General features: G+C 36.8%; 1 protein-coding gene across 1 annotated transcript in view; it reads right to left on the bottom strand.

The window, feature by feature from the left end:
• Positions 1 to 20,540, bottom strand: part of LOC136854445 (DE-cadherin-like) — a 212,880-nt gene that overhangs the window by 172,453 nt on the left and 19,887 nt on the right. The window contains 3 exon segments of the mRNA XM_067130738.1: positions 5,441 to 5,488; positions 5,490 to 5,638; positions 11,606 to 11,800. Coding sequence (XP_066986839.1) covers positions 5,441 to 5,488; positions 5,490 to 5,638; positions 11,606 to 11,800 — 392 coding nt within the window.

The following is a 20,540-nucleotide window of genomic DNA, read 5'->3' as shown; positions in this document are numbered from 1 at the left end:
CGCACATAAGAATGTGAGTGAAAACCTGGACTTTGAACAAGTATTTTCATAGTCTATTCTACATTTTCAAGTTCACTGAATACAAAATAAGTTGACAAGCTTTATATACAAAAACAGAATGGTAACCACAGGTTACAGTTTGTTAATCTGGGCAGCATGTTCTTTAAACAAAAAAGACAAGGACAAAGGATCAAGGGATGATCCAGGGTGGAGATTAACATTCCTAGTGGAAGTGGCTTCAATGAACAGTCTCAAGCAGATTCCTTTTCCAATGGTCGTTGGCCTTGTAGATTATTGATAACTTACCCCAGTTAATCACATGGCCTGTTTTACGCAAATGATCCGCAATGCCATTATTTGTTAAGCCTCTTGAAATGGTTATTTGTGTTGTGAGCATCTTATTTTTAGTCCTTTTGATGTCTGACCAATATAAATCTTATTACATTCTTTACAAGGCATACTGTATACAATATTGTTTTAATTGTGTGGGCTATTCTTAATTAGTTTATTTCTCAAAATATTACTCTCTTTAAATACTAAGTTAATATCAATAGTTTTTAAAATGGGCACTGCACGAATGAAATTACGATGAAATGGTAGAGAATATTCTTAAGTTCTTTATCAACACTGGTTGGACTGTAATATGGCTTTTTTGCTTTATTTTTACAAAGTTCCAAAAAATATGGAGGGTAACATAATGAATCTCCTATTTAGGATGGTTAGAGTAAATATGAATATATGACATATTATTCGTGGGTTTCCTATATACTTTAAAACAAAAATTGGTGTTATTTCTAATAACTAAGACACCCAAAAATGGTATACAATTATTTTCTTCATATTGTGTTGTGAATTTTATGGATGGTACAAGATTATTAATGGTATGCAAGAAACCAGGAATATTTACATTTTCTTTTACAATACAAAAACAGTCGTCTGCATATCTAACCCAAAACACCCTAGAGAATAGATTTCTTGGAATCATTCTAGACTCAAAGAATTCCATGGAAATATCAGAGAAAAGTGGTGATAGAGTGTTCCCCATAGCCATACTATATTTTGCTCATAAAAATTACCATTGACAGTGAATTTACAATTTTTTATACAAAAAGATATCAAGTTAATAATGACATTGGTAGGTAATTCCAGATTATACAATTCCAAATGTTGTGATAAATATTGAAGTAAGTCATGAATAGGAACTTTAGTAAATAAGGATGTCACATCAAAACTGGTTAATTTATCAGTACTGGATAATTCAATATGGGAAAGTCTAGCAAAGAAATCAACAGAGTTTTGTAAATGGGAATTTGAAATAGTATCCAGAATAGGTGATAGTAACTTAACTAGATATTTAGAAAGTTTATAACTAACAGAACTGGTTTAAGTGATAATGGACCGAATAGGAAAATCTCTTTTATGGGTTTTGATTAATCCATACATGTAAGGTAAGGTTGGGCTAATCGTTGACACTTTTTCTTTTATTGAATCGAATTCCTTTAGTATAGTTTTTATTTTAGATTTAAACTTTTTGTGACATCATCTAATGGGTGTTTCCGGAGTTTTTTGTAAGTACTAGAATCAGATAATAAGTTTTCCATTTTTTCAACATAGCTAATTTTATTCATTACAACAAAGCAATTGGATTTGTCGGCTTTAGTAATGTGCAAACTTTTATCTTTCTTCGTTTCATGAATTGCATCTATAAACCTTTTTGGGGAAATTCACTATTTTTTTTTTTAGGTATTTGAAGTAAGCCGAAGAAAAGACTTTTAACTAAATTCATTGAAGGCGATGCAACGGCATCAGAGGCCACCTTGGTGTCACCTGGACCATCCAGACAGTCGAAGAAAGATTCTACTGGCCAGGACTGCAAAAGGCTGTCAAGGCCTTCATAGCCTTGTGCTCCACCTGTCCAATCATGGGAAACCCTAATGAAATCATCCCCAAGGCTCCTCTCAAGAACATTCCCTCTGTCAGTGTTCCCCTTCCAGACATCGTCATTGATTGTTATACACCCCAGGGACCTATCAGGAGCAAGATGGGGCACAACCACTGCCTTACTATCATAGACCGATTTACAAGGTATCCACAAGCTATTCCTGAATGCCATAAAGGCCCTCATACAATTTTCCTGTGGTTTCAGGTTTCCCACCACCATCCAAAGTGATCAAGGGCAACATTTCATATCTAAAGAATTCTGCGACAGCATGGCCAGCTATGGCATAAAACATAACCACTTCACTCCTTGCCATCCCGAAAGCGAAGGAAGTGGAGAGATCCCACCAAATCCTCAGCTCTACTCTAGCCAAACTATAACATGAAGGAAGAGCAACCTGGAAGGAGAACCTCTGCTACGCCCTATTTGCTATCTGCCAGGTGCCCTTCGAGACCCTAGGGTACAGTCCCTTCGAACTTCTCTGCACTCACTCCACCCAGGTCCCCCCCTAGACATACTGTACAAGGCCTGGGCTGAACTGACAAAGATAGACTGGGCGAAGGACCTGCCCAACATCCAGCGGAACCTTCAAGCTGCATGGGTGGTCACTCAAGCTACGGAGGCAGCCTCCTTTAACATGGGAGACCAGGTCCTGGTGCTCTGGACAGGAGCCATTTGCTCCCTCGAAATTTAGTTCACAGGCCCCCACAAGCTAAATGGCTACACATTAATTTGTTAAAGCCCTACTTAACCCAAGAGAAAAACGGAAGCCAGAGAAGCTTTTCCTGCTCCCGGGGTCCTTTTGGGCACAATCAGCACTTATGCCGGCCCCCTTGACAAATTCCGAAGCCCTACTCAACCTAGAGCCCGGTACCCCGGGACTCAAGAATCACCAGCATCAGGATATACAATGACTGTTAAGTGCACACCCACAGGTCACCCAGGATGCACCGACTTCCTGGAACATACCATACACCTGCGAGAAGGTGTCACTCCTATCGCCAAAGACTACTACCGAGTCAATTTGCGGAAGGAAAAGAGGATCGAGGACCAAGTACAACTCCAACTCGACATTGGCCTTATCGAGAACAGCCACAGTGAGTGGTCCTCCCCAGGAGTCTTGGTTCCCAAGGAAGGAGGGGGAGACAGGTTATGTATCAACTTTCGGAAGTTGAATGAAGTAACCAAACCAGAACCATACCCCCTTAGACAGCCTGGGCAGTGCACCCTATTTGAGCAAAATCAACCTAGAAAAGGGATACTGGCAGGTGCCCCTGTCCGAGGAGTCACGCCCTCTGACTGCTTTCACTACGTCCACCGGCCTCTGCCAGTGTAAGGTGATGCCCTTTGGTTAAGGAATACACCTAGTTGTTTCCAGGTTAAGGAATACATCTAGTTGTTTACAGAGAATAATGAATAAGATCCTGGCAAGGATTAAAAAAACTGCGTTGTACATCTAGACGACATAATTACCTACGCCCATTGTGGGAGGAGCACCTACAGATCCTTGACCAAATCCTCGCTACCATACAAAAAGGCAACCTGGTTATATACCTCAAGAAATGGCAGTTCAGGGTGGCCGAAATCACATATCTCAGTCACAGAGTAGGAAACGATATACTGATGCCTGAAGAAGACAACATCCGTGCCATCTGGGATATGCCATACCCGAGGACCAAGAGGGAAGCTCAGCATTTCGTCGGGATGGTCCAGTACTTCTGATGGTTCATTCCCAACTTATCTGATGCAGCCGCCCCTATAACTAACCTCTTTCATGGCAAACAACCCTTCCGCTGCACACCTGAGTGTGAGAGGGCATACGACCATCTCAAGGCAGTACTCATCAGTCAACCCATTCTCCATACACCCGACTATGACTAGCCCTTCATGACTTTGCATTACAAAGTTAACCCTATATTTAAGTGCACGATTAAATCTAGATAATACTCTAGTAATAACCTGGTAACCTTAATCTTATGTTGTTACAATAAGTCATGAGATATACATTCATGAAATACTTTCTTAATATTTTGCTAACTATGCTGCTTCAGCTTCATAACACACATTTTTCAAGTCATTTAATCCCAGCAGCAATTCTGTTCTGTGATAACATAATCACTAACACTGAAGTGAAATGCCTTACAGTTATATTTTACTGGAGAAATACTAATTTTAAGCAGATTAGAGAAACAAAGGAAAAAACAGAGCACATGTTGTTAAAGTAAAGTTGTCTCGCTTGTAGACATTCCCACCCAATTTGAGGTGAGATGTGTCAACTTGTTTGGGGAGTTGCAATGAGAGACACCTCTTTCCAGGCCAACTCACCTTTCAAGAACATCATTCTCAAAAGACATTAAAGTAAAATCATTTCATAGCGCTGTCGACATTAACAGTCGGTCATAGAGAATTTGCTTCTTCTACAAAGCTCTTGTTATTCTTCCCTTTGGCGGTCTTTTCATTCCCTTCCTAGACCATGTGACTGCATTAAAGCTCCTTTCCCGGTCACTTTGCCTGCCTTGGAGACAAGCCTCGATTGTATGATTGCCCCTGGCACTACTTAAGGGAGTTTCTGAGTTAGCACAACAGGAGGCACTGATCTGGGACAGCTGACCAGCACACCAAAAGAGAAAGTTGAGCGCTTGACATGAGATCACCCATGCAGGCCTGGCATGGTGGCATGTGGTCAACAAAGCAAACCATGAGGCCAAGGCGGCACGAAAGAAAATGGATGACTCCTGCAAGAATGGGAAATTAATCTGGGTGAAGGGATAAGAGGACCAGCACACGATGTTTCTCATCAGAGACACACTTTACGCAGACCTAACACCTACTGCCCTTTGAACTCCGCTCCCTAAGAGCCATCTCCCAAACCACGTGGCTGACTTCCAGTCCACGGTATTTTCAGGGCCAATTCCCTTAATAACAGCCCTCCCCAATCATCAGCGCAGAGTTTTCTCGCTGTGGAGCCTTCTGCTTCGATTGTGCTTTCACTGCTGTCATAAACCCACTGCAAATTGACTCACGGTGCCCTTGAAGTGAAATCCCTGGCACCCAGTTATCATTTGTTCATCATAATCTACTGCTCTGACAGGAACCCATTTACCTGTCCTAATTACTCCCACATTATGATTTGTGTTATTGAAAATATATGTAATTCTAGTTATCCTAAGAGTTTATCTAAAGTTCCCCTTTCTAGTAAAGTCCCCGGCTTATTTTCCTTCTTCTCTGTTCTACCAATCCAGGAATTCGAGTCACATTGCATCATCCCTTGTGGTAAGTCCCCTCCCTGGGTTTAGAAAAAAAAAAAAAAAAAAAAAAATATATATATATATATATATATATATATATATATATATATATATATATATATATATATATATATATATATATATATATATATATATATATATATATATATATATATATATATATATATATATATATATATATATATATATATATATATATATATATATACCCTCCTTGGCAAAGGCATAATACTGACCTTTACACAGTGTCAAGACATCAGTGTTTTCGGTGGTGTTTTCAAGATGGCTGGAAGAGCGGTTGTTGACTGATAATGGTAGGCGGTAGCTCATCTGACGAGACCACCTGGATGCGGATGTCAGCCGTCGACCACAATACGGGATTCCCTTCGTCAGCAGCTCGAGCTCGCATGTCAAACATACGTTTATTTGCCTGAAACGAATGGAAAAGAAAACGTTTGATTTGCCATTACTTTTTATAAATCTTAAAGTCAGTTTAGATTCACATAAACAAGATATAACGTAACATAATAATAATAATAATAATAATAATAATAATAATAATAATAATAATAATAATAATAATAATAATAATAATAATAATAATGTTGGGAAAAAATATAACTTTGTGCATACAAGAAAAAGCAAATAATGGACAAGGGTTCAAAAAAAAAAAATAAATAAATGAGAGTGAAACAATAGTACTTCTGAGTAACTGAGTCTGTTTTGGCCTGGCTGGCTCAGGAGAGTGTGGTGGGATAACAAGCAAGGACTGTTTGTGACTCTACGGTTGTGTGATGAGTGAATAAAAACAATGAGTAATGAAATAAAGAAAATGGAAGCTTAGTGAAGAGGAAAATAGATTTCTGGATTTTCAATTGCAAGGTGGCCAAGAAGAAAAAGAGAGTAAAGTGTTGTGAAAAAAGGCGGAAGAAGGTGAGCAAGGACTCCAATGAATAAGAAGTATTTCTGTGAGGGGAAAGTGTAAGAAAAGATTTCATAATAAAAAGATGCAACCAGAGGGATACTCCCGAAAAAAAACCTACATTCCTTGGTTGATAGTGTAAGCAAGAGTAACTGTGCGATGTGGATGATAGAAGAGAGATGAAGCTGAATGATGTTGAGAATGCTTGTGGTAACTGCTACTGAGCATACAAGAAGGACTGATGGAGGAAGAACAATATGATTCCAATGTGTGTGTGTGTGTGTGTGTGTGTGTGTGGATGAAGTTTTCGTTCTGAAACCGTTAGCAAGAGCCATCCGTGATATATTACAGGGGTCTGTATGGAATGTGGAAAAAACGGAAGTAATGGATTCACAGGGGTACCTGAGAGTGCATTTCGCCTAATGGCAAGATGGAAGAAAGGGTAGTTACAGAATAGCTGAAGCAAGGAGGGCAACAAGATGTGGGCAAATAAATTAAGAGAAAGCTTGGAAGTCCAGGTGGACGTCCGGATGCTGATTTATAAAACGAATGTTCAGCAAACTACAGAACTGAATTCAGCCTGTTGAACAGGAATGGAAGAAAAGAGACTGAGGATGGAGAGATGAGTTGAATACTTGGAAAATGTGGGATGGGAAAAATTGAAAGAGTCAATAATGTGGTTATACACAGAAGTGGTCAAAGGGTTAGCAAAGGTGGAAGGATGAATCACAGAGCTTTGAGAAGATTCGGTCGTGTAAAAAGAATGAAGGTGGATCAACTAGCATGGCTGCTGGCAGTTAGTAAAGCCCAGCAAGTCTGAGTACACAAAAACCCCGACTTTGGCCACTGATAATGCTGGAAATATTCAACGGACCTGGATGAAACTCTGGCTTCAGAGGTTTCCACTAAAGTCTCTAATCATGCCAAATTTCACCAAAATCCGTTAAGCCGTTCCAGAGATCCAGATATTGATTTTTGGCATTTAGGGGATGTGGTAGGGGTGGGTGGGTGAGGGACCTAACATATCTATAGAGCAATGACGGTAAAAGATACAACCGTGATACTTAGTTTTTCTGAAAGCTCGTATTCTGGAGGGGTGCCTTTCGGGGTTTGTTTAAAAAAAAAAAATTCAAAGGTACAGTGGGACATTCAAATTATCCACCAAAATTAAAATTTCCTGATGCTCATATTTTGGACTGCTCACTTACTGTTAGTTATCTATCTCTCTATCTATATCACAGGCAAAAGAGTGATGAAATCACAAAGGGGTTGTAAAGCCCAGCCACAAGAGGTCAGGGGATACAAAGGAAGGGGTGGGGCGTAGGGCTTTACCCCGCAACCTGATAAATTATGATGAAAGCAAAGAGTAGAAGAAAGAGTCTTTCCTCAATCAGTACAGAAAGCAACTGCCATCATAATACATACACTGCTAACCATACCTGAAGAGATACGCACTGGCACTTCTTCAAGAATTACAGTTTGAAGACATATAGCAAATGTATCCACTCAGAGGTGCACGATCATATAAATGCAACTCTTCTTTGTGGGTAGCATTTTTTTTTTCTACTTTGTCGTCGAGAATAATATGGTGAACTCATCCCGACTGTTGTTGTTGCTGTTATGGAGGCTAGAGTAATGTTCAACAAAAAGCTGAGCTGGGTCAGTGTTGGGCGATACTGGAATCAGGCGCTCTTGCTTAATTTTCCCATCATCAGCGGTGGTTCATCCAAACCGAAGCCTTTTCAATATATGTTAATATAATGGCAATCGCTTTCTATACTGACTGAGAAAAAACTCTTACTTCTACTTTTCACTTTCATCATAATTTATCAGGTTGCAGAGTAGAGCCCTACCCTTTCTTTTGTATCCCCTGACCTCTATATGTCTCTTGTGGCTGTGCTTTACTACCCCTTTTGTGATTTCATCACTTTTTGCCTGTGATTTCAGCCCTTTTTTGCAAAGGCAACGCCCTAGATCGAGAATAAATGTGGTAACAAAGGAATGGAACTGTTTAGCTTTTAGATATAGTTTTCTTAGGCCCATGTGGCTTCTCCGTAATAATGGTCAGCTCAGCTCGTTTGCTGCATAATTATACTATATATATATATATATATATATATATATATATATATATATATATATATATATATATATATATATATATATATATATAATAATGTAAATATATATATATACATATATATATATATGTGTATGTATATATATATAAAACTAGGGTATATATATATCAAAGATCGTATATATAAAACCAAAACCACACAGGCAAATTCAAAGTGTGTGAAAATTTTTAATTAAGACTAAACCACCCATGACCTGTTCGGTCACTTTTTTTAGTTACTATATTTCTAAGATAAGGCCCACACCCAGACCCATACCCGTACCCATACCCATATCTATACCATACCTACCCATACCCATCCCTCTTCCCTCCCCTCCCCTATGCCCCCCTTGCCCCTTTCCTCCCCTCCCCTCTTTTGCTGACTGTTATAAGGGTTATTAACTGTGGGTATGGTGCTGCAGGGTATGGGTATGGGAATGTTATCGAGATATAGGTATTTGCAGACTATTATTGGTTATGGGTATAGGTTAATTTACCTATGTGGTATGGGTATGGGGTATTGTAAAGATACAGATATGATGGTTTGCAGGGTATGGAATGGATACCGGTATGGGTATGAGTCTGGTACAGATATGGGTATGGTATGGTATGGATATGGGTATGGGTATATTATGGATATGGGTACGGTATGGAATGGATATGGGTATGGGCATGGGTATACTATGGGTATGGTACAGATATGTGTATGGGTATTTGGGTATGTGTATGGGTATGTTATGGATATAGGTATGGGTATTGGTAAGGTACAGATATGGCTATGAATATGTACCTTTTTTAAAAATGTAGTAAATAAAAAAAACAGAAGATCTAGTAATATAATACTAAAACTCTGAAATGTTTGTTAGTTTGTTTTGCACACCGGAAGGTAAAAGGGGCTGGTGCTGCCCATAGACTTTTGCAGACTATTATTTGTAGGGTTAATTTACCTGTGGTATGGGTATGGGTTTGGTACAGATGGGTGGTATGGTACAGATATGTCTATGGATATTAACATATACCGTAGGTATGGAAGATCTTTTGTTAAAAAATGCAGGTGGATCATGGGTGGTTCATAGTCTGTTTAACAAAGATCGAAGACAGGGGCAAGAAGAAGCGGTGTAAAACGTCTCGTTATGATTAAAAGTTTTCCCTTGTCAGAGCTTGTTCAAATGAAATATAAAAAAAGAAATGTTATTTGTTTAAAGATAACATCGTAACATACTAGGCTTCACATATTTGCAGTACAAGCCTAATTTATCTTCATAAAGACAAAGAGACATGGCATAATTTTTGGCCGCAGCTGCCAAACCTCAGTTTCCCTGACACGTGGTCAGCGAGGGCACTTATGGCCAGCTCGATCTAAAACAAAAACAACGGTGTTCACCTCAAACTGCCAGTCACTGGACAGTACTGATATCCCTTGAAGGGACAGCCAAAGCGGATTAAATCTCTCCACACCCAACATGTTTACTCCCAGGCCAAATAAACTGTTTATACCATTTTAAAATATTTCATATTAAAGAAACAGCAAGGGTGCCCTGTAATCAATGGTAATTTATTGTTTTTTCCTAAATGATAAGTAGCTTATTTAACCTGCAGAGGCACTGAAAAAATACAGTCATGTAACCATAAATAAATGCTAATATGGAATATGGACAATAATCAAATGGCTTGAAAAGCCATTCCTGCCGAGCCACCCACACAAATTTTAAGTGTTAATGCATTAAAACCATTATGGTATTATTACAAGAACTACGATTATTATTTCCAAAAAGCACACAAAGAACGGAAAATCATTAAGAACAACCAAAAACTACTCGTTGTTTCTTTAGAAAACGAAGTACAGTAAATGACAGACCTCAGGTAAAGCCATAAACAAGGGATTAACCTCGAGGCTGAGATTTAAAACGATAAATAGACCTGGCAACGCTGTATTCTTTTCCTGGCCCCACCCTAGCGATCTTAGAATGTTGAACAGACTATAGTCTTAATTAAAAATTATCACACACGTTGAAGTTGCCTGTGTGGTTTTGGTTTTCGTGATCTTTGACTACCCTAGTTTTCACATACACACACATAAATAAATAATATATATATATATATATATATATATATATATATATATATATATATATATATATATATATATATATATATATATATATATATATATATATATATATATATATATATATGACCATTATCACGAAGAAGCCGCATAGGTCTAAGAAAACTATCTAACAGCTAAACAGTTCCATTCTTTTGTTACCCCATTTTTTCGATCTAGGGCGTTGCCTCTGCAAAAAAGGACTGAAATCACAGGCAAAAAGTGATGAAATCACAAAAGGGGTAGTAAAACCCAGCCAAAGGAGACAGATGTGGAGGTCAGGGGTTAGAAAGGGTAGGTCTTTACTCTGCAACCTGATAAATTATGATGAAAGTGAAAAGTAGAAGTGGGAGTCTTTCTCAAACAGTATAGAAAGCGAGTGCCATTATAATACACATGTTGAAAAGGCTTCGGTTTGGACGAACCACCGCTGATGATGGGAAAATTAAGCAAGAGCGCCTGATTCCAGTATCGCCCAACACTGACCCAGATCAGCTTTTTGTTGAACATTACTCTAGCCTCCGTAACATCAACAACAACAATTGGGATGAGTTTACCATATTATTCTCGACGACAAAGTAGAAAAAAGAAAAAAAAATTGTTACCGACAAAGAAGAGTTGCATTTATATGATCGTGCACCTCTGAGTGGATACATTTGCTCTATATCTTCAAATTGTAATTCTTGAAGAAGTGCCAGTGTGTATCTCTTCAGGTATGGTTAGCATTGTGCGTATTATGATGGCACTTGCTTTCTGTACTGATTGAGAAAAGACTCCTACTTTTCGCTTTCATCATAATTTATCAGGTTGCGGAGTAAACCCCTACGCACCAAACCTTCCTTTGTATCCCCTGACCCCCATATCTGTCTTTTGTGGCTGGGCTTTACTACCCATTTTGTGATTTCATCACTTTTTTGCCTGTGATAAGTTAGAGAGGAGAACATTTATTTCATATGTTTAGGAAAGGACGAGTATCTGAAAAAGGCTGCACAAGTAGCAGGAAGGAGGTATCGGATAGGAAACGCCTCAACATCTCGGACTCCGTTGAAGTGGTAACATGAAATCAAAACTGTTTCAAAGACTTCTGAGCAAAATTTATGAATTCGTCATACATCTTTTCTTCATGAAACATTGAACCTTTTAGAAGTCCCATAAATAAAGGTCCGGATAAATAGAATAAAGAAAAATACACTTCCTTAAAAACATCCTAAATCAAACAAGAACAAAAACTGTTGACTAAGGTACTCACCATACTCTTTTGCAGAGGGTTGGTGAGAGTGATGATTCCAGAGTCGCTGTCAATGGCGAAGTATTTCATGTCATCTGGGTTGCCTTGCAAGGAGAAGGCGATCTCGGCATTGCTGCCAGAGTCCATGTCGGTGGCCGTCACCCTCAGCACTGGAGTGCCAGCGATGTGGTCCGTGCTAATCGTCTCCTCGTATGTCTGTGCTTGGACAGTCGAAATCATAAGGTAAATAAGCAGCCTGGGCTTCCGTTAGGTAAGGCTTCACTCCACTAAGGCATTTAATTTTTCATTATAAGTTACGTACGACTCTTCCAGTCATATACGATGAGATATGTGGTACAAAAAAAGCAACGCTGGGTATTGTAATAATAATTCTGCAGTGATAAAAATGCGATTCAAGATCACGTTCAGTTCCAAAAGTAATAAGCAAAAAAAAAAAAAAATTAGTAAAGTCATATCCAAGAAAAAATTGTTAATTTTCATCTCAGGACATGTCGCCTATAACGCTGATATTAATGTTGGTTGCTGAACCAAATTAAATTACCTCAGTTAACTTCTTTCCCAAACATCTATTTTGATTATTGGATAATTAAAAGGAAAGACTTTCTCTGCACGTTTATCCATAAAAGAACCTATTGCTAAATATATCGGTATTCTGTAAGAGCAGGGAAAATGAACAAATCTCAGTGATGAGCAGAATATTTTGAGTACAATTAATTGGAAGCAACGCCTTTCAAAAATATCAGCTGATATTCTGATAATCATGTTAATATAATTTTTGTTCGTATATGCAAATATGCACACATACATGCACACACAGACACAGACACATATATCACATATATATATATATATATATATATATATATATATATATATATATATATATATATATATATATATATATATATATATATATATATATATATATATATAGAGAGAGAGAGAGTTTATGCAAATCCAACTGGTAATCATAACTTTCCAATGAAAGGGAGAACGACTGAGGCGCTTTCATCACTCTGGGCGGCGTCCCTCGAAATGGAACAATTAGAGTGCCACAATGATAACCAGAAGGGCACAATATAGACATTCAGGCATAACTCAGTTTAAAGGGACGGAAACACCGATGTATACACGAGGCTTTAATCAGAAAGCTTCATATGCACTGGAGTAGGATACGTATGCAAATACGCTGTATGTGTATGGAGTTAAATATGTACATTCATAAGTAAAAATCTCAGGGTCTTCTATACCATTCAACCCGCCGCTTTCTCTCTCTCTCTCTTGTTTATATGCACACGTGTACGTATATATATATATATACATATGTATAATAAATATATACATATATATATATATATATATATATATATATATATATATATATATATATATATATATATATATATGTATGTAAATGTGTACGTATATGCATATATATATATATATATATATATATATATATATATATATATATATATATATATATATATATATATATATATATATATATATATATATATATATATATATATATATATATATATGTATATATATATATATATATATATATATATATATATATATATATATATATATATATATATATATATATATATATATATATATATATATATATATATATATATATATATATATATATATATATATATATATATATATATATATATATATATATATATATATATATATATATACATATATATAAATAAATACGTATACACACACATATATACACACACACACACACATATATATATATATATATATATATATATATATATATATATATATATATATATATATATATATCTATATATATATATATATATATCTATCTATGTGTGTGTATGTGTTTCATATATAATCGTGTGTGTGTGTGTGTGTGTGTTTGTGAAGTGTGAGTGCATGTGTGTGTGTGTGTGAAAAGAAATAGAGAGAGAGAGAGAGAGAATGGTGGTAGATGTGAATGTTTTTCTCTTATGAATGTACATTGCACATACAAACTACCTATGACTTCAGCATGTTTATTCAGTCCTGAATATTTTTCTTATGAATGTACATATTCAACATGCACATACAAACTACCTATGACTTCAGCATGTTTATTCAGTGTATATATATATATATATATATATATATATATATATATATATATATATATATATATATATATATATATATATATATATATATATATATATATATATATATATATATATATATATATATATATATATATATAATGTGCAGTATAGCCCACATAAACTTCATTTGCTTCTGTTTTTTTGGAAACAAGTACAGTAACACCGCTGACTAACAAAGGCAGGTTCTGGGAAAATATTGCCCCTTCCTAAAGAAATCTCTCATTCCTCCCCCCTTTAGTAGTCTTTTAATCCTCCTCCTTGACCTAGTGACTGCTCGAGACCTTTCTTCCACGTAATGCATTCTGGAGACCAAATTCTTGCCAGAGGCGCAGATGAGCCAGTGAAAGAGATTAATCCAGAAGAGAAAGTGGCTGGGCCCTTAGCAACTGGGCACCATGTGGCCGGTGGCCTGCCACATGGTCCGAGAAACATAGAAAATGGGGTGCCAAGTGAATAGACACCACCTGGAAGGAAGAGGAAAACAATCTGCCATGGTCTTGAAAGGCAGCACACAAGCGGTACTTCCTCAGGAACGACCAGCAGCAGAGTCTATACACTTGCCCTTATCAGCCCTCTTCCTTAGACCCTTGACCCTTCTCAAAAAAAGTTAAATATACCTTAGTTTTACCGGACCACTGAGCTGATTAACAGCTCTCCTAGGGCTGGCCTGAAGGATTAGACTTATTTTACGTGGCTAAGAACCAATTGGTTACCTAGCAATGGGACCTACAGCTTATTGTGGAATCCGAACCACATTATAGCGAGAAATGAATTTCTATCACCAGAAATAAATTCCTCTAACTCTTCCTCAGCCGGCTGGGGGAATTGAACTCCGGCCCATCGAGTGACAGTCTGAAGCTCAACCAACTCAGCCAACGAAGGGCTTTGACCCTTCTCACATGGCTGTTTTGGAGCCTCAGTCTTTTTACAGTGCAGGCCCCTTAAATTCTTGCCCTCCATGCTGGTGCTGAAGACCAGGACCCTCCCTGCCTCCAACGAAAAGGTAAAGTACTAGAAGTGAGGTTTTGGATCAGTTACAAATCTTTTATTATTCTACTGAATTTTATTTCATTTCTAAAGTGCAATTTTCTAAAGAGACCTGACTTATTTAGTGCAGTGATTAACCCTTAAGGGACAGCATAATTTATTAATGTGCAGCACCCCAGACTGGGGAAACTTTGAGGTCGGCAAAAAAAAAAAAAAAAATCACATCAATGGGAAGAGAATGACACGTACATTTACACTGTATAAATAAAGGAATTCTTAAAAATTTTCCCTACCTTCCATGAGAAGTTGAAAATGACAAGTATCCTGGCATCACCTAACTTGAGTCCACGAGTAGTAATTCGTTGTAATGTCACATTAGGGCAAACTAATCGCATGTCTTGGGATTCACGAAGCTAACCTTATCATTTAGTGCATGACTAAATCTAGAAATTACTTAAGATATAGTTGGGGCACTATCCTATTTTATGTTGTCACTCTGATTCATGATATAATAAATCATATTTCAATCTTTAATACATTTTAATATTGTAAGCTCTGTTGTAAGTTTTAATTAGTTTTCATTTTTGTTCTTTTTAGCCAGAAAAGATGAGATATCGGTGATTGAGAAACACAACTATTAATAATTTGTCAATGATGAGCTGACTGCTCTTCCTATCCATACATCCTATACATATATATATATATATATATATATATATATATATATATATATATATATATATATATATATATATATATATATATATATATATATATATATATATATATATATATATATATATATATATATATATATATATATATATATATATATATATATATATATATATATATATATATATGTATATATATATATATATATATATATATATATATATATATATATATATATATATATATATATATATATATATATATATATATATATATATATATATATATATATATATATATATATATATATATATATATATATATATATATATATATATATATATATATATATATATATATATATATATATATATATATATATATATATATATATATATATATATATATATATATATATATATATATATATATATATATATATATATATATATATATATATATATATATATATATATATATATATATATATATATATATATATATATATATATATATATATATATATATATATATATATATATAGTAGAACCCCAGTCTTCGACCATACCAGAACTCGACAAAATCAGATTTTGACGCGAAATGTCGAGTAAATTTTGCGTCGGATCTCGAACAACAAACCAGAATCCGACCCGATGCGATCCGACCCGACGACGAATCATATGATGTTTGTAAACAAAAGTGTTTTGGTCATGCCGCCGCTAGTTGGCATTGTTGGTGGCATCCTTCCCACGCACATTTAAAAGCACTTAAAGCCCACTCACGCTGCCATTGCTGTTTGAAAAAGAAGCACACGCTTGTACAGGTATATTATTAGTTTTTTTGTCTTCCGCACATCATTATTCTTCAAATCATGGGTCCCAAGCCAGCCACAGCTGATAAGCAGAAGAGGAAGACAGTGAGGACGACTATAGAACTGAAGAAGGAGGTTATTGAAAAATATGAAAGAGACATTCGTGTGACTGACTTAGCTCTAGAATATAAGTTACCCAGGTCCACCATTAGCACATTTTTGAAGAACAAAGAGCCATTAAAAGTGCTAGTGTTGCGAAGGGGGTAACGAGTTTGAGAAAACAGAGGCCTCCCGTAATAGACGAAATCAAAAAGTTGTTTTTAGTTTGGATTAATGAAAAGCAGATTGCTGGGGATAGCGTATCTGAGGCCATGATTTGTGCAAAGGCCAAAAGTTTACATGTAGACCTAATGAAAAATAGAGCAGGATCGAGTACCGAGCATGAGTTTATGGCCAGTAGATGATGGTTTGATAGATTTAAGAAAAAGTGGCATCCACAGTGTTGTTGAGCATGGGGAGGGAGCGAGTGCTAATAAGAAAGCTGCAGAAAAATACGTGACCGAATTTCAGCAGTTCATGGATGAAAGTGGATTTGTGTCAAACCAGATTTTTAATTGTGATGAGACAGGCCTCTTTTGGAAGAAAATGCCAAAGAGGGCCTACATTACAAAAGAGGAAAAGAAATTGCCTGGCCATAAACCCATGAAAGATAGGCTAACATTACTGTTATGTGTGAACACTAGTGGGGATCTGAAAATCAAGCCTCTGCTAGTTTATCACTCGGAAACCCCCCGAGTTTTTAAGAAACATAAAGTTCTTAAAAATAAACTCAATGTCATGTGGAAGTCTAATGCTAAGGCTTGGGTAACAAGGCAAATCTTCCGAGAGTGGGTTTCCGAAGTGTGTGCCCCCACTATCAAGGAATACCTCGAGGAGAAAGGTTTGCCACTGAAAGCACTCCTCGTCATGGGCAATGCCCCTGCCCAGGTCCCAACCCCTCCACCCCCGACATGGAAATATGAGTTGGCTGACGAGTTCAGCTGGCTAAAGGTGAAGTTTTTGCCACCCAGAACTACCTCACTACTCCAGACCATGGACCAGCAGATCATTGCTAACTTCAAAAAGCTTTACACCAAGGCGCTGTTCCAAAGGTGTTTTGAAGTTACTAATGAAACCAGCCTAACACTGACTGAATTTTGGAAGGAACATTTCCACATCCTGAGTTGTGTTAGGCTGATAAATAAAGCATGGGTCGATGTTTCAAAGAGGACCCTTACAGCAGGTTGGAGAAACCTTTGGCCTGATGAGGCTCCTCTTAGGGACTTCGAAGGTTTTGATGTCCCAAGTCAGCTTGGAGATGACCCTGAAGCTGAACCCCTTCCTCTGCCTGACCCAGATGCAGAGGAAATTGTTTCTGTGGCCTAGTCCATGGGCTTGGAGGTGAGTTCTGATGACATAGAGGAGCTGGTGGCAGAACACAATACTGAGCTGACGACAGAGGAACTCCAGGAACTTCACGAGGAGCAGCAGAAGATTTTGGCTGAGGAGGTGTCTGGAGAGGAGGAGAGCAAGGAGTCGACTACCGGCACTAAAGAAATTAAGGAGATGCTTATGCACTGGGAGAAATTCCAGGAAATCTTTGAAAAGCATCACCACGACAAGGCTGTAGTAAACTGGGCTATTGACTATGTTGACGACAACCTAGTCAATGTGTACAGGAAACACCTTAAGAAATGTCAACAGCAGACAGCGCTGTACAGGTTTTTTTCCAAAGAAGAAAGCCAGCCCGGTCCCAGTGCCAAAAAACAAAGGAAAGAGGAATCTCCTGAAGAGCAGCAACCAGACTGTATGGAAGGAGATTCCCCTTCCAACCAATGACGCTCTCTCCATACCTCCTCTCCACATCCATCTCCACAGATCCAGATCCTCATCAATGTCAAGGTATGGGCCCTACTGTCGTGGTTAAAAACTTTTTTTAGTGTTTATAAATGACCTAGAGATACAGTACAGTGAATAATATTTATTCATACAAGTTAAAGCAATGAAAGATGTCATAAATACAGTACACATTGAGTTACTAACAGTACATTTCATTTTGTGTTTAATCCACAGGTTACTGTACAGCACTGCACTTCATTGAATGAATCTCCCGGAGCCGTTCAGTGGGAGCTGTTCATGATTGTCAAGGTATGGGCCATGCTGTATTGGTTGTTAAAAACTTTTTAATGTTTATAAATGACCTAAAGATGCTTGTAAGATTAAGGATTTTGTGTATTATTACAGCTCATAACAGTAAATAATATTTCTACATTTCATTTTGTGTTTAATCCACAGATTACTGTACAGTATACACTTCATTGAATGAAGTTCCTGGAGGAGTTCAGTGCTTGTGTGAGGGCCAACTGTACATATTCATCAACGTCAAGGTATGGATCAAGCTGTAGCCTACTGGTTGTGAAAAAGTTTTTAATGTGTTTATAAATGACTTAGAAATGCTTGTACAGTAAGATTAAGGATTTTTGTGTAGATTAGCCTACAACTCAAACCATTTCTACATTTGATTTTGTGTTTATTCCACATGTTTACACTTCGTTGAATGAAAGTCTTGGAGGAGTTCAGTGCTTGTGTGAGGGGCAACTGTACATATTCATCAACTTCAAGGTATGGATAAAGTGTGTAACCTACTGGTTGTGAAAAAGTTTTTAATGTGTTTATAAGTGACCTGGAAATGCTTGTACAGTAAGATTAAGGATTTTTGTGTAGATTAGCCTACAGCTCAAACCATTTCTACATTTGATTTTGTGTTTATTCCACAGGTTTACACTTTGTTGAGTGAAAGTCCTGGAGAGGAGCAGCTGTGTAACATAAGAGTGTACAGTAAATTTAGGTGTAGCAGTAGAACGTGTACAGCACATAGTGTAATTTCAATTTAGGTGTAGAGGTAGAACGTGTACATTTCAATTTAGGTGTAAGGTGTACAGTCCATAGTTAGTAGCAACGTATACAGTAATATCAAGTAATGTCTTAAATGTTTGTGCTAGTATTAAGGATTCCTTTTGTACAGTAGACTAGTTTTACTAATTACATTAAGTACAGTGCAATAATAAAATGAAAAATGAGTTAATTTCTGGTTTTCTTGTTTATCCCTTTAACATTGCATAGTAACAGGTACACGACGGCAATAGGCCTCTTAAGATTTACTTCCTCTCTCCCTCAAAAGTCCATTTTTTACCCCTTTAATATTGCATAGTGACGGGTACACGGAGGTGGTAGGCCTCTTAAGATTTTGTGTTGTCTATGTAGGGTTACTGTACAGTAACTTCCTCTCTCCCTCAAAACTCCATTTTTTTTTTACCTGTTTAATATTGCATAGTACGTATCGGGTACACGGAGGTGACAGGCCTCTTTAAGATTTCATTTTGAATGGTGTAGAGAAAAACAAAGAGCATCAGAGGTTGTCCACTGCTGCCAGGTGTATGATGAAGCAAAACATTGCTGGCTATCTACATTCAGACATTTGGATATTACTGTACATACGTACAGTATACAGTACAGTATTGATGATGAAAATTTAGTATACTGTACATACAGTACGGTATTACGTAGTTACATACACTAATTTGGAAACAAGTATAACTACAGTACATACAGTCTCATGTTCGATTTTTTTTTAGACAGGCGCATGTGTGCATTTCTGTAGCGAATGCAATGTTTACCTGTGCTGTTCATTAGTGAATGCCTAAAGATTCTCGGTAAAGAAGAGCTTAGCCTGAGGTTAACTCAGAGATTCTGTTTACAAGGAATAGTCTCATGCTTGATTTTTTTTAGACAGAGGCGCACATGTGCATTTCTGTAGTGAATTCAATGTTTATGTGTGCTGCTCGTTAGTGAATGCCTAACGGTTCTCGGTAAAGAAGAGCTTAGCCTGAGGTTAACTCGGAGATTCTGCTTACAAGGAATAGTCTCATGTTCGATTTTTTTTTAGATAGAGGCGCACGTGTGCATTTCTGTAGCGAATGCAATGTTTATGTGTGCTGTTCGTTAGTGAATGCCTTAAAGTTCTCGGTAAAGAAGAGGTTAGCCTGAGGTTAACTGGGAGATTCTGCTTACAAGGATATTTTATTGAAAAATACATGTTAGGGTATCATAACATTTATTGAAAGTTGTTTTACAGTGATTTTGTACATTACAGTAGATTCTGAATGGAATTTACCATAAATTAATACAGTACTGAACGTACACAATGTTTATGTAATTAGTGCTGCGATACGTCACTAGGATGGCGTTTTGGTTTGTT

The sequence above is a fragment of the Macrobrachium rosenbergii genome, chromosome 29 (assembly GCF_040412425.1).
Source record: "Macrobrachium rosenbergii isolate ZJJX-2024 chromosome 29, ASM4041242v1, whole genome shotgun sequence".
Classification (NCBI taxonomy): domain Eukaryota; kingdom Metazoa; phylum Arthropoda; class Malacostraca; order Decapoda; family Palaemonidae; genus Macrobrachium; species Macrobrachium rosenbergii.
This window is presented reverse-complemented; position numbering and strand designations above follow the sequence as displayed.